The following is a 13904-nucleotide window of genomic DNA, read 5'->3' as shown; positions in this document are numbered from 1 at the left end:
CCATTTGGTTAAGTTATTTAACCCCACACATCTCAGATTTGGGTATGGAATGGTATGCCAGGAAATAGAAAAGGCAGAGGCTAAATATAGTGATCTTCTTACAGAATCAGTTTTATTCAAACAATTGTTTTGGGGAAACATTTTTATATTCAAATAAATAATGTGATATCATGGAACAGATGCAAATTATGCATTAAGTTTTTACATAAACCATGAGACTTTAAAGAAAATTTGCAATTCTGGTATGCTGCATTGCGTTAGACTCACACATGCCAAGATGAATTCTCCTCTACCTTTAGGAGTATTTCACCAGAAACATTTTTAAAACAACAACTTTACTTTCCTAAGACTGACTTTTCTTTTTTTTCTTTTCTTTTTTTTTTTTTGGCATTACAGACACTTTTTTAATGACAACAGATGATAAATTTATACAAATTACAGGCTAGAATATAATGAATACAAAATCCATCCAGACAATGGTTAGAAAAGCATCATTTACAAAAGTAAATCTGATTCAAGTGGCTAAAGAACGCACGCCCCCCATTTTGATAATTACACACGGCTTGAAATGCAGCACATCTAAATCCTCCCCCTAGTCAGTGCACTATTCAATACTACATCATATTCAATGACTCTAGTGATTTAAAGATTCTAACACTTTTAGCATCGACATCAAGAGACATCTCGTAACAGGTTCACTATGCAAAACTCAAACGAGAATGTGTGAACGTTCTTTGCAAACCGTAAGGTGCTGTGCAGATGTTGTTAGCTATTGCTATTATTAGTGTTCAATGAGATTTCACTGAACATGGGAAAAAGGAAGACTACTTTGTGTAACTGACAAATATGACTTATAGAACATCTTAAAAGGAATGCAGATATTACTTTGAAGGACACGTAGCAATAACACAGGCAAGAAAAGTGTGGCCAGGAGTGATATCAAGGAATTCCCAACTATTTTAAGGAATATATAAAGGATTAAGCTATTCATAGATTATGTGTAATATTTATTTATTGTTAGGTTCCCAAAGTCCCTGATGACTTTTCTATTTATAAAAATAGGGTTAATAATACTTCATGGGTTTCTGTGAAGACTAAATGAAATAAATGAAAACCCATAACACTGATCCTTACACTGAGTAGTTCTTAAAAAAAAACTATTTGTGTATCTGAAAGCATTCAGCATAGTGCTGATTTATTTTCTATTTTAGCAACTGGTGGGTCATAATATGAACATTACTACTTAGTACCTACTGCTAGTGATAATGGGCTAAAGAACCATTACTACAAGTTATAGCTAGTAACAACGGTAGTCTAAAAATATTGCGCGTTCTGCCATATTTGTATTTAATGCATTCCATTTTGTATCAATCTACTGGGGACGCTTTGGTTATCTCTTAAATTAGCAAATATTAAGTTGAAATTAAACTACTCAATGTTTGAAACATCCCACTCAACACTAGGATGTGGTTAAGAAAAAAAAGTTAGTTTCTAATCTTATGTCAAATTTCTCCATCTAGCCAAACACTCTGTTAGAGATTTTAACCAACATTATAGGTAAAAAGTTAACTATAAAGTTGCCTGATTTAATAAATGGGAAGAGTTAAAACAAGAGTAGAGTTGAAAGTATTACAGAAATTTGAGGAAGGTACACACATAACTTAGCTCATTCCTAATTCTTTAGGGATTGTTTCCTCTGATACAATTATGACATGTGGTTGGGTTACAGTACGTATCATATATCTGATATTGATTCTACATTTTCACTTTCAGTATTTTTACTGGTTAATTTTAAATTACTTTTCTAATTAGAAAAATTTCTCATTAGTAATTCTAAATTCTCATTACTTTTATTATTTTAAATATTGTCATCATATTTTTCCTTTCAAGAACTGTATAGAATATACTTAAGCATCATTATTTATCTAAATTTTTCCCTGGGGAAAAAAACTAAGATATATTTATTTGTGATAAGAAATATTTATTGGACCACCAACTTTGCTAAAATAACTTTATTAAATAAAAACATTAAGAAACAAAGTTCTATAAAAAGCCTAATATTTCAAAAAAGAACCATTGCTTTTCCCCTTCCCAAAAACCAAAACAACAAAGACCAACTAACCAAAAAAAAGAGCCATATAAAAATATTGAAAAATATATTAGTTCTCAATACATACGAGGGATCCCTACTTGTTGTTTTCTTATTGCTGGACCAATGTTCAGTTTCTTATCCTTATAATTAAGTTTTTCAGCCTAAAATAAAGAAAAAATAAATTATTTGGAACTATTATTTATAAAACCAATAAGGAAAAACTAGTGAGAAAGAATTTAAAAAATTCAGACTATAACATTCTTCGAAAGCAGCAAGGCATAGTGGAAAGGGTAGTCTTTGGATTCAAATAGATCTGAGTCTGAGTCTTGGTTCCAATGCTCTGACCTTAATTCCTTATTTGTAATACAGTTACTCTTTATTTTCATGGATTGCCTATTTGTGAGTTTTCCCATTTGCTAAAATTCATTTGAAACACCAAAATCAATACTCATGGCAAGTTTGAGGTTAAAAGCGGACACGCACAAAGTAGCCAAAAAATTGAGCAGCCTGATGCACACTTTCCCAGCTGAGGTCAGTCAAGGCAATGCTTTCTCTTGTTTCACTTACACTGTAAGAGAGAGCTTTCTATTTAGTGTCATGCTTTCTGCATTTTTGATCTTTTTTTTTTTGGTGATTTTGTTATTTAAAATGGCCCCCAAATGTAGGGCTGAAGTTCTGGCTAGTGTTCCTAAGCATAAAAAGACTGTCATATTCCTTATGGAGAAAATATATATTAGATGTGCTTAATTTAGGCATGAATTGTATTGCTGTGGGCTGTGCGTTCAATGTTAATGAATTAGTAATCTATTATATACGGTGTCTTTAAATAGAAACACACATAAAATAAGGTTATGTATTGATTGATTGATGGCAATATTGTGACCAGAGATTCCTCACTCTGTTTTTCCCCTAGGAACAGTAGTTCAGTGTTAGGGGCAACTTTATAGAGCATAACTCCCACAAATAACGAGAAACAACTGTATACAATTTTAATAATATACAATTCAAAGTGCACTTTTTTCTAAAAAAGTTAAATGTTACATTTGCCATAGCTTAAACTTATTAACTGAGCTGCAGGCTATAGACTTCCTTAGTTTACATAAACTTCACAGGAGAGAAATAACCTCACTCTAGGAACCCGTGTTTGCAGTGTTTTATAGGAATTCAAAATGCTACTAATACTTTGCATTAATACCCATGTTCTTAGTTTAAGCAAATAAAGTGAAAAATTATTTTATAACTTCACAACCATACTCATGTAATGATTTTAGAATTTGTTCTTATTCAGATAGTTTTTTGGGGACCAATGCCAATCTTAAGTTACAAATAAGTATTTTTAACAATTGATCATTTGTACTTGAACCCTACTATTAAAATTAAAGGTTTAGTTTCAAAGAAAGACATTCTAAAAATGAAATTAAATACATAAAAAGATCATACCTCTTGTAAAATTTTTTGTGCATCTTCTTGTGTTTCAAAAGTGATGAAACCATACCTAAGTAAATGCATTAATTATTACTAATTATTTTCTTTGAACATTACATTAATTATAATAAAATATAAAAATTTATTCTATAAGACTGAGCCACTGTAGGAATAAGCATCATTCTATGCTGCAACAGCATGAGAATCTTAGAAGAATCATTCATAGCTTAACACTGTCACCTCTTCTTACAATCAGGGGACTAAAAGAAAAAATGGAAAACCTGGAATCTTGAAACAGTTTCAGCCCTCGGCTGTATGTAAGGAAGAAAAGCATGAGAGATTAATGTTCTCGCTTAAAAATTGGGATGCAATGAATTTCAGTCCAGAGCGATAATCTCCTTTTAAAATAAAAGAAGTTTGGCTTATTTAGAAGAATCAAAGTAGAAAAAAAAACTTTAAAAAATTAAAACTTTCAACACAATATAATTCCTTGTATGAGTAAATGACTATTCAAATGTGTTATTTAATTATTATTAGCATATATAAACTGTAATACAATTATTAGCATATTTCCCAAATAATATCAGTTAAAAATATGTACAACCAAGATTTTTATATCTAATTTTCATATATAATTACCTTCAAGCACAATTCATATAATGTTCAAGGTACAAATACATATACATGATGTGTGCTATGTCCAAAAAGCCAAAACAGGTAGAGTAAAAGGAAACAAATGAAATAAAAAGTATATCTCCCAAAGCCTAATTTCTATTTATATAATTTGAGGAAACTCTCTCAGTAATGTTAAATATCTTGACTACTATTTTCTTCAATTTATAATTATTGCATTATACATAAAGTTTCTTCTTTTAACAAAAGGAATTTCTCTTTTTCTGTTTGCCCAAACATTAAATGAAATCAAATGCATTAATTTTTTCTGGTAGAACACATATACCACCCAGTGGAAAAGGCATAAAATACAGTTTTCATTTCCATGTGTGTTTTTCAATGATAAGAAGTGGATATTACCAAAATGTTGCAAATTCTATTAGCCAAACAAAAGAGGTACAATCATCTTCATTTTAATATTGTTTGGCAGTCTGAGGAAGTATTTCATTTGTTTAAAAAATAACCTCTCTGTTGATCCCATATCTTCCAGAGTATCCACGTGTCATACTTAAATATTATTTCTCAGTAATACTGTTTTCTATTCAACTCGTTGGTCCCTTGTCTTATGCCTATAAATATGTTAAGTCTTGACTCTCAAGAAAACAAATACGGTCCTTCACTGCCTTGTCTATATTCTTTTAACTTTGCGGTCAAACTCTTTAAGTGAGCACACTATGTAAACTACCTTTTACATAGTGCTGAAATTTGGCTTTTGTACACATGGCAATCTACTGAAACAGCTCTACACATTTCAAGACACAATCTACTGCTTTCTTTTCAAATTTCATTCTCATTGATATGGCAATTAAAAATTATTCTTCACCCGGCACAGTGGCTCACGCCTGTAATCTTAGCACTCCGGGAGGCCGAGGTGGAAGGATTGCTTGAGGTCAGGAGTTTGAGACCAGCCTGAGCAAGAGCAAGACTCTGGCTCTACAAAAAATAGAAAAATTAGCCGGATGTGGTGATGCATGCCTGTAGTCCCAGCTACTTGGGAGGCTGAGGCTGGAGATCTCTTGAGCCCAGAAGTTTGAGGTGGCAACGAGCTATGATGAGTCACTGCACTCTAGCTGGGGCAAAGAGTAAGACTCTGTCTCAGAAACCAAACAAAAAACAAAAAAACAAAACACACAAAAAAATCATTCTCATTAGAGTTGTATTTCCCATATTATTAACAGTTTCCTAAATAGGTCTCTGAAGTACAATTTACAGACATTTCTTGGGGTCAACTATTTCCAAATAAAGCTCTCTATAGTCTAAAGCAGGGATACTATTTCAAAAGTATCCGATTCCTTTAGCTTCTGGTTCCTTAGCCAAAGTACATTTGCTACTCAACATCAAGTGCTTTCTGCCTAACAATGAATGGTCCCTCAGCCTTTGCAAGAATAACTTCACAATTACGGAATATTATAGTGTCCCCTCTCTCCAAAATATGCATGTATGCACGCACAAAATACATAGGAAACCAAAAGTTGGGGCAGAAAGAAGAGGGCATGATATTCTCCGTTGAAAAAATGGAACCAAAGTAAATTAATATACAAAACCTAGTGATCCAATAAAAATACAGTTGTTAATTCTCTATACCATCTATAGTAATACTAACCCTTTGGACACTCCAGCTCTGTCATTTACAATCTTCACTTCTTTTACAGACCCATACTGGGAAAAGAATTTTCTTAAATCATTTTCATTTGTCTAATGGCATAAAAAAGAAAACATTAAAAATATTTTTTAATTGATAAAAGATGAATAACTCTTACACTTGTTTTGGAGAGAGAAAAAGTTATAGATAGTAATATGGATGAAGAATGCCTCTCATCATCAAAACAGTGCATGAAACCACTAGGTTATTAAAATCAGTATAAATACCTTGCTATATTTGCTGTAGCTATGTTGTTAAACTATTATATACCAATCAAAAAATTTTAAGCTGAATTATTTTAAAACTACAAAGAAAGCTCAATATTTAAAGGAACCTTTAAATGATTCTTGTTTTCTAGTTGGCCAGTTTTAAAAACCCAATTTGGATTAGGCATGCTATCTCTATAGTAAAGGCATTTTACTATTGGCTCTCATAGCTCAGAGAAGCTGACAGTCATGGCAGTGGCATTATGTTATGTTGGCCTACACCAGTCACTCTATTTTAATCAGCCTCATCTCTAGGAAGAATCAGGTCTTAAGGAAGTGACATATTTCACTTTTAGAAAAACCACTGAATTCAACTTGTGATAACAATGGAGTGATTATAAGATTTAAAGTTATTAGACACTTTGTACTCAATATACATTTCAGCTAGATGCAGACATTACGATGATATTCAAAATAAAGATTGAAATCATAATTAGACTTAAAATGTACAAGATGGCTACAAAGACAGTTTTGGCATATCTGGTTTCAATTGAAATAGTCTGATAATAAGCTCGTATCACCTTTTCCTGGAATATTGACATTAAATTCACTGCAATTTTATTTTCTGGTTTAGCTGCAACTATTTGCTTCTGTGAGTAACTTTAAATGTCCCTAGGAAAAAAAATTTCTTTCTTTCTTTTTTTTTTGGAGACAGAGTCTCGCTCTGTTGCCCGGGGTAGAGTGCCGTGGGGTCAGCCTAGCTCACAGCAACCTCAAACTCCTGGGCTTAAGCGATCCTTCTGCCTCAGCCTCCCGAGTAGTTGGGACTACAGGCATGCACCACCATGCCCAGCTAATTTTTTCTATATATTTTTAGTTGTCCAGCTAATTTCTTTCTATTTTTAGTAGAGACGGGGTCTCGCTTTTGCTGAGGTTGGTCTCAAATTCCTGGCCTTGAGCTATCCTCCCGCCTCGGCCTCCCAGAGTGCTAGGATTACAGGCATGAGCCACCACGCCCGGCCAAAAAATTTCTTTATATAAGTGGAAAAAAGATATGCCTTAAAGCAGAGGTATGCTTTTTCAGTTCAACACCTACTTATATACATTATTGGCTTTTAGGTGGTAACATAAAGCCTGCTAAACTAGATAATGACAAATACTAATTTAATTTAAGAATAACTGAATGCCTTTTATTTCAGTTAATAGAATATAGAATCAATGCCAGAATAAAGACTGCTATTAGAGATTTGAAAACAAATTAATTCAAACTATCCTCTGGTAGAAGAATCATCAGCTCAATTTTGCAGCTCTACTTCTTTGTTGAAAAGGAGACAGAAAGTCAAGATAATTAAACATTAAGAGGAAAGTCTGTAGGCTTCTAAAAATAAGAGGTTAAAAAGAGACTACTTGCTACTACAGTAAACTATTTCCTTGCTAGCATTTATCTATGGTTTTAAAAAATGTGTAAATATAAGGGAGAGAACCCTAGCAGTTACCTTAAAGCTACGGCTGTATTCTAACAATGGCCTCCAAAGTTCATACTGCAGCCGATGGGCTTCAGTAAGTTAGAATAATCTGGCCATATAAATACATTTACTGATAATTTATTTTTAAAAATATGTTAAGCTATACTAATATAAATGAATTCTGAACAAGAATACCCAAATTGAATATTTCTGGTCAGCCATTAATATTTTACATAGATACAAAAAAATCTTTTTAAAAATAAACATTTTATAAGAAATAATTTTTCTTACCTTATTTTTAGTTAAACAATCATATGCTTGCTTAAGATTCATTATTTTTGCAAATATACTAAGTGTAAAATTTCTCTTGTGCAAGAAAAATTAACTACACCCAAATTGTGACAGATTGATTATACAGACATAGTGAGTTATAAATGTCAAATATCACACCTAATGGCACAGGAGGGTTTTTTTTTGTTGTTAAAAAAGATAACTTTACCTATAATTTCTAATATGTAATATGGAAGCTTAGAAATTCTTCTACATATCCATTTGGAAATAAGGGTATTCCGCTTAAAATGTCTATGCACGCCTTTCTTGTAGGTGTTTACTACTATCTCCTACATGAGGGTGCTGCAAATCATCTCACAAACTAAGCTTCTTTGAAAGAGTGAAATGGTTGATTAAATGATTTAAATATATTACTGCTAAGATGCTTTATTCTGATAAGGATACAGGCCTTTTCTTGGGATCAAATTCTAAATTCTATCACGAAAAGTAATTTACAAAAGATGGAAGTCTAGGAGGTTGTTCAGTTACCCGAGATAAAGGTTGGCATAAAGATATAGGATTTCATACGTCTAAGATTTTTTTTAAATTGAGTCTTCTTTTGAAAATTATAATCACCCATTATTTGGGCTTTGGAGTATTAGGCTAGAAAGTATAATTAATTTGGTATGGTGACATAAAGAATACGGAGCTATGAATCAGAAAACTAGGATTCTGGTCTGACTCTGCCACAAAGTAGCTAACAGCCTACAGCAAATCAATAAGCCTCAATTTCCTTGCATTTGAAATTGGACAATTGCATATACTCTATTTAGCTTACATAATTGTTGAAAAGATTCTTTATATTAAGACTATTTGAAACCTATTAATCATTTTTTTTTTTTTTGAGACAGAGTCTCTCTCTGTTGCCCAGGCTAGTGTGAGTGCCGTGGCGTCAGCCTAGCTCACAGCAACCTCAAACTCCTGAGCTCAAGCGATCCTCCTGTCTCAGCCTCCCGAGTAGCTGGGACTACAGGCATGCGCCACCATGCCCGGCTAATTTTTTCTCTATATATTTTTAGCTGTCCATATAATTTCTTTCTATTTTTAGTAGAGATGGGGTCTCGCTCTTGCTCAGGCTGGTCTCGAACTCCTGAGCTCAAACGATCCGCCCACCTCGGCCTCCCAGAGTGCTAGGATTACAGGCGTGAGCCACCGCGCCCGGCCAAACCTATTAATCATTATTTTATAGTTGTACAAAGAAACAATTTCTGAAAAATAAAAAATTCTACAAAAAATACACTATGTTTGCATGCATAAAAACAGGTACCTTGAAGTCAATTCCTCCTACAAAGATGCGATTAGGGATCACTGTTCCGTATCTTGGGGCACTTGTTGGGTTATTCAAAGGCACAGGTGACACAGGATTAGGGGATGGAGATAATGAATCTGTTTTCGTCTGATTTGATGTTTGCTGTAAAATAAAATTCTTTTAAACTTTTAGTACTGGGTGTAAGTATTGATACAGGCTGAAAATACATATCTTTCCAAAAGGTGAGTCATTTAGGCAAAATGTAGTATTTTAGACTTTAATGTTAGGAAAATTATAATTAGAGCTAATAGCTTTGTGGGGCAACAAAAAATATAGGAAACAGAATCTACTCCACAATAAAGAAGATCTTAAATATATTATTTAAATATACTTGTATTAATTATTATTAAATAAATTACTTAATTATTGAGGAGGAACATTAAACTCATAAAGATGTTTGTGAAAGAAAAAAGCAGCCCTGCACAGCTGGGAGCTGGTCTGGCACAATCTAACTAGTCCCTGGTGGTGTTAGGAGTTGGCCTGGCACTCACAGCTAGGCTGTGGCGTTCTCTTCCTAACAGAACACCAACATCAGATCACTTTGTGACTGATGGATCAAGATAAAAACAAGGCACTCCATAATCACGTATGAACACTGACAAAAGCAAAGGCATTGCCCAAACACAAGAATGACCAAACATCTCTCTATCCTGGCTGATATGAGTGACTAGTCTTCCTTTATCAATCACAGCTTTAACCTTGATCCATTTTTCCTGCCTTTTAGGTAAGAATTAACACATTCGATCACAGAATTACTCCCTGACAACATATATTCCTAAGTAAAGCCCTTCTTCTTTAAATCCTCTCTAAAATCCCTAATACAAGCCTAAATTCTATAATAAGTTCTTTCTCACATGCTCTGAGAGTCCCCGTGGTGTATATTCTTCCTTGCTCCAATAAGTTAACAGACCCAACTTTACTAAATAATATGTGTCCATGGTGGTCTTTGGCTAAGGGGCATTGACAAGTTAATAAACTCTGACATTCATGTTCACCATTTTCAGCCTGAAAGTGTACTTGTCGATTTGAAGATTGGATTTGTTTTGTTTTGTTTTCCCGGCTAGAGTGCAGTGGCGTCATCATAGTTCACTGCAACCTCAAACTCCTGGGCTCAAATGATTCTCCTGCCTCAGCCTCCCAGGTAGCTGGGATTACAGGTGTGTGCCATCATGCCTGGCTAATTTTTCTATTTTTTGTAGAGCTAGGGTCTCACTCTTGCTCAGGCTGGTCTTGAACTCCTGGCCTCAAGCAATCCTCCCACCTAGGCTTCCCAAAGTGCTAGGATTATAGGCATGAGCCACCATGCTGGACCTATAGGTATAAATGTTTATACATACATATCCATATGTTCACAAGTCTATATCAGAGGGCCTAAATTTTAATCTTAATAAACATATATTAATGTATACATTGCACAATGGCAAAATTAAAACTCTTAAGGTATTATTGGAAAAAACAAGACTTGAGAATAGAGTTTTAAAGAGAAACTGATCCCAGAACTTGCTAATTATTTTCCTTCTGTAAACACCGAACAGATTTCTAACATACTAAGTTATTGCATCAAAAAGCTTAAAGTTCATAATTCAATTATCTGAGAAATAAACACATCAAAATGAATTTCCAACTTAGATAATAAAATTGTTCTTTTTCATATTTGTTCTGCTGTCCCGCTTCATTGGCCAATAAAACCATGATGCCTAAATTAAGCTCTGCAAGAAGTACAAAGAAATGACTAGGCCAGTGGTGACAAGTGAGCTATAAGCTAGACCTTATGGGCTCTCTTCCCCATCCAATATTAAGGTGGGAAAAATATATTCCCTAATAAGGGAGTTCATAAATACTTCTTTTTAAACCACAGAAAAGTCATCACATTTAATAATTACTATGTTGTAGTTTCCAGTTAAAGAAATTGGGTGAGCTGAGTGAAGTAGCTCATGCCTGTAATTTGAGAGGCTGAGGTGTGTGGATTGCTTGAGTCCAGGAGTTCCAGGCTGAAGTGAGCTATCATCTGCCACTGCCCTCCAGCCTGGGCAACAGAGCTAGACCCTGTCTCTTAAAAAAAAAAAAAAAAAAAGTTGGGAATCCAATCTCACAGCTTCTTCTCTGGGCACTTGGAGGTTATTTGTTAACTTCAGTCACTCTACTCAGTAGGGTACAATGCTCAGAATGGATGATTCCGGGATGCTTAGTATTTTTCAGCTGTGGATTTGTAATGTTTCACCTCTGGTAGATATTTGTCTCTCTACCCACTTGTTTACAGGGTATAAAAATTACCTATTTGCCAAATTAAAAAAAAAATCAGTCTTCACGAAATTCTCTTCTTAAAAACGAGTTCAATGGTTGAACTCATTTATTCTCAAGTAAAAGGCAAACTCTTCTTTTTCATTGAGAGAGGTATGAAATGAATGGAAGTGAATACAGTGCTTTATTTCCAAGACTTTTCTTCTTCTTCTTTTTTTTTTTTTTCATCTTGAAAAACTAAAGAATATTCACTGGGAAAAAAGAAATACCAACTTTTTACACTCAATTCACTTCTTTCTCTACTATTTTAGGCTCCTGCTCTATTGTGGGTTCAAACTGCTTAATTTTCTCTTACCACTTATTATTTTCTAACATACTATATAATTTACTTAGTATATTATCTCTTTCCACTATAATGTAATGCATGGGGGCGGGGCTTTTGCCTTTTTTCACAGCAGCATCTAAAGGAGTGACAGTACATAGAAGGTCCTCAATGAATATTTGTTGAATAAATAAACGAATGTGTCATTTTTTCAGGATGGACCTGTTCACGATATGCCAAACAAGCTGAGAGCTGAAAAATACAGTACGAATAACAGCCTAGAAAGTATTTTAATGTTAGCAATAACAAGGCTCTGGTAGAAGCAACATCTAAGTTCCCTACAGATGGTAAGCGATGCATTGAGTTAAACAACAAAGACAGACTCAAATTCGGCGGGTAATAATTTTGCAAGTGTATGCACCTAAACAGGGGCTGCTACTTCATTAGAAATAAGGGTCCTCCGCTTGATAAAACATGCAGCACTTAAGAGTTTATTAAAATTCTCCTCCAAAGTAATGGGCCCTCGCTGCCACCTCCCCTGGAGAATTAACCTCGAAATCTATCATCTACTTTGCAAACGAAGACAACAGCAAGAGGGCGAGCTAACCGTCGCAGTTAAGGCCTCGGCGCTCCTTCCCCTCCGAGGCCAGCAAGTTGAGGTGCCTGGGGAAATGGCCGCGGCGACAACTTCCTCGGGTTCTCTCGGGTCATCATGAACTTGGGCACTGACACGGGGATCCACCCCCTCCCCACCAAAGTGCGGGAGGGAAAAAAAAGCTAGCCAGCGAGAAATTTTGCCCCACAAATCCGCCAGCGGCTGTGGCGGGAACCCTCAACGGCACCGACCCCGCGGTCAGCCTCATGCGCAGGTGGCCCCTCAGCCGACGCGTGGCGCGCGTTGATTGGCTGCAGGTGGGCGTGGGGCGGGGCGCGGCGGCACCATGCCGCTGCCCCTCAGGCCTGTCCGGCGCCCTCCCGAGCCCCGTCCGCCAGCCTGGCCCTGCCCCGACTCGCTCGGGCTAGCTCAGGGCGATAGAGTGTGTGGCTCCGATCTGGGCCACACGCCCCCCCCTCCCCCACTGGCCGGGTCTCGCAGACCTTCCGGCCCCCAGTGATTACTCGGGGAGTGGAGGTTTCGACCGCCCGGCAACTCCTTGCCATGGGCGGCTGGGCCTAGTTCGGCAAGAGCGAGCGTCGAAGACGCGGCCAAGCCCAGTTTCGGCGGGAAAGCGTTTTATTTGCCGGGACCCAGCCAGGTGCACAGGCGCAGCCACCCGCCCTCTCCAAAACCACCCGGACCTTTCTGAGGTCCCCCCTAGCCTGTCTCCCTCCGCCCAGTACAGGCCCGGTGGCCGCACCTTCCCGACCCCACGACTCGACCAGACGGACGTGCCGGCGGGCGGCCCTTTGCCGCGCTCCATGGGGCACCCTGGCCACGTTTCTTCCCAACAAAGTAGCGAGCGTTTGGGTTCTACACGTCGCCCTTCCAGTCCCTCATGGACAGGGTCCACATTCTCCCCGTTACCCTGGGTCTCAGGGCCTTGATCGCCATACTCACCGCCCCGGACTCGTTTTCCATCTTCCTCTCCGCTCTTCAAAAACGGGGGAAAGGAAAGGAAACCTAAAGTTTGAAAGCACCCTCACACCAAGGAAGCAACACCACTTTTCCCCGACTGGGACTCTCTCCCCCTAGCGGCGACGGCGGCGGTGGCAGCTGCAGAAGCGCAGGCTCGGACCCGGGGCCTGAACCTGCCACCCGGGGGGGGGGGGGGCGGGGAGGGACAGGCGGGGTCGCCTCGGGCGGCTGGCGGCAGCGCGGGCGGGCGCCGCAAGCCAAAGAGGGGCGCGGGCGGGCGGGTTTCGTCGGTGGCCGGTGGTTTCCGAGCCGGGACGTGGCAGGGCAGAGCGCACAGCAAATCGGGGTAGGCGTGGGGTGTGCGGGTCGAGGGCTCGGTTGTGGGACCGCTCTAGCCTGCTTTCGGACGGCTGGGGAGGGGAGAGCCAACCGTAATGCAAAGCTCCGTGTACAGCACGCCTTTCCCTCTCCTCGACTTTGAAGACGAAAAGTTGGCCTCTGGGCCTGCTGGGTTTCGAGAGGTTGAGGTGATCTCAAGACTTTACTACCGTGCAAGAAGCCGGTTGAGGGGCGACTTCGAAGGCTGGTGTGAGGTAGAAGGAGGTAGTTTTCAGAGTCAAACT

General features: G+C 37.6%; 1 protein-coding gene across 1 annotated transcript in view; it reads right to left on the bottom strand.

Moving 5' to 3' along the window:
- Window positions 1-13284, bottom strand: part of BOLL (boule homolog, RNA binding protein) — a 29571-nt gene extending 16287 nt beyond the window's left edge. Inside the window, exons 1-5 of the mRNA XM_069474241.1 lie at window positions 13264-13284; window positions 9101-9244; window positions 5793-5884; window positions 3533-3587; window positions 2178-2253 (exon numbers count right to left, since the gene is read on the bottom strand). Coding sequence (XP_069330342.1) covers window positions 2178-2253; window positions 3533-3587; window positions 5793-5884; window positions 9101-9244; window positions 13264-13284 — 388 coding nt within the window. The remainder of the gene's footprint in view (window positions 1-2177; window positions 2254-3532; window positions 3588-5792; window positions 5885-9100; window positions 9245-13263) is intronic.
- Between the last annotated feature and the right edge of the window lie 620 nt (window positions 13285-13904).

The sequence above is a fragment of the Eulemur rufifrons genome, chromosome 1, assembly GCF_041146395.1.
Source record: "Eulemur rufifrons isolate Redbay chromosome 1, OSU_ERuf_1, whole genome shotgun sequence".
Taxonomy (NCBI): domain Eukaryota; kingdom Metazoa; phylum Chordata; class Mammalia; order Primates; family Lemuridae; genus Eulemur; species Eulemur rufifrons.
Note: the sequence above shows the minus strand (reverse complement) of the source record. Positions and strands in the feature narration are given on the sequence as shown.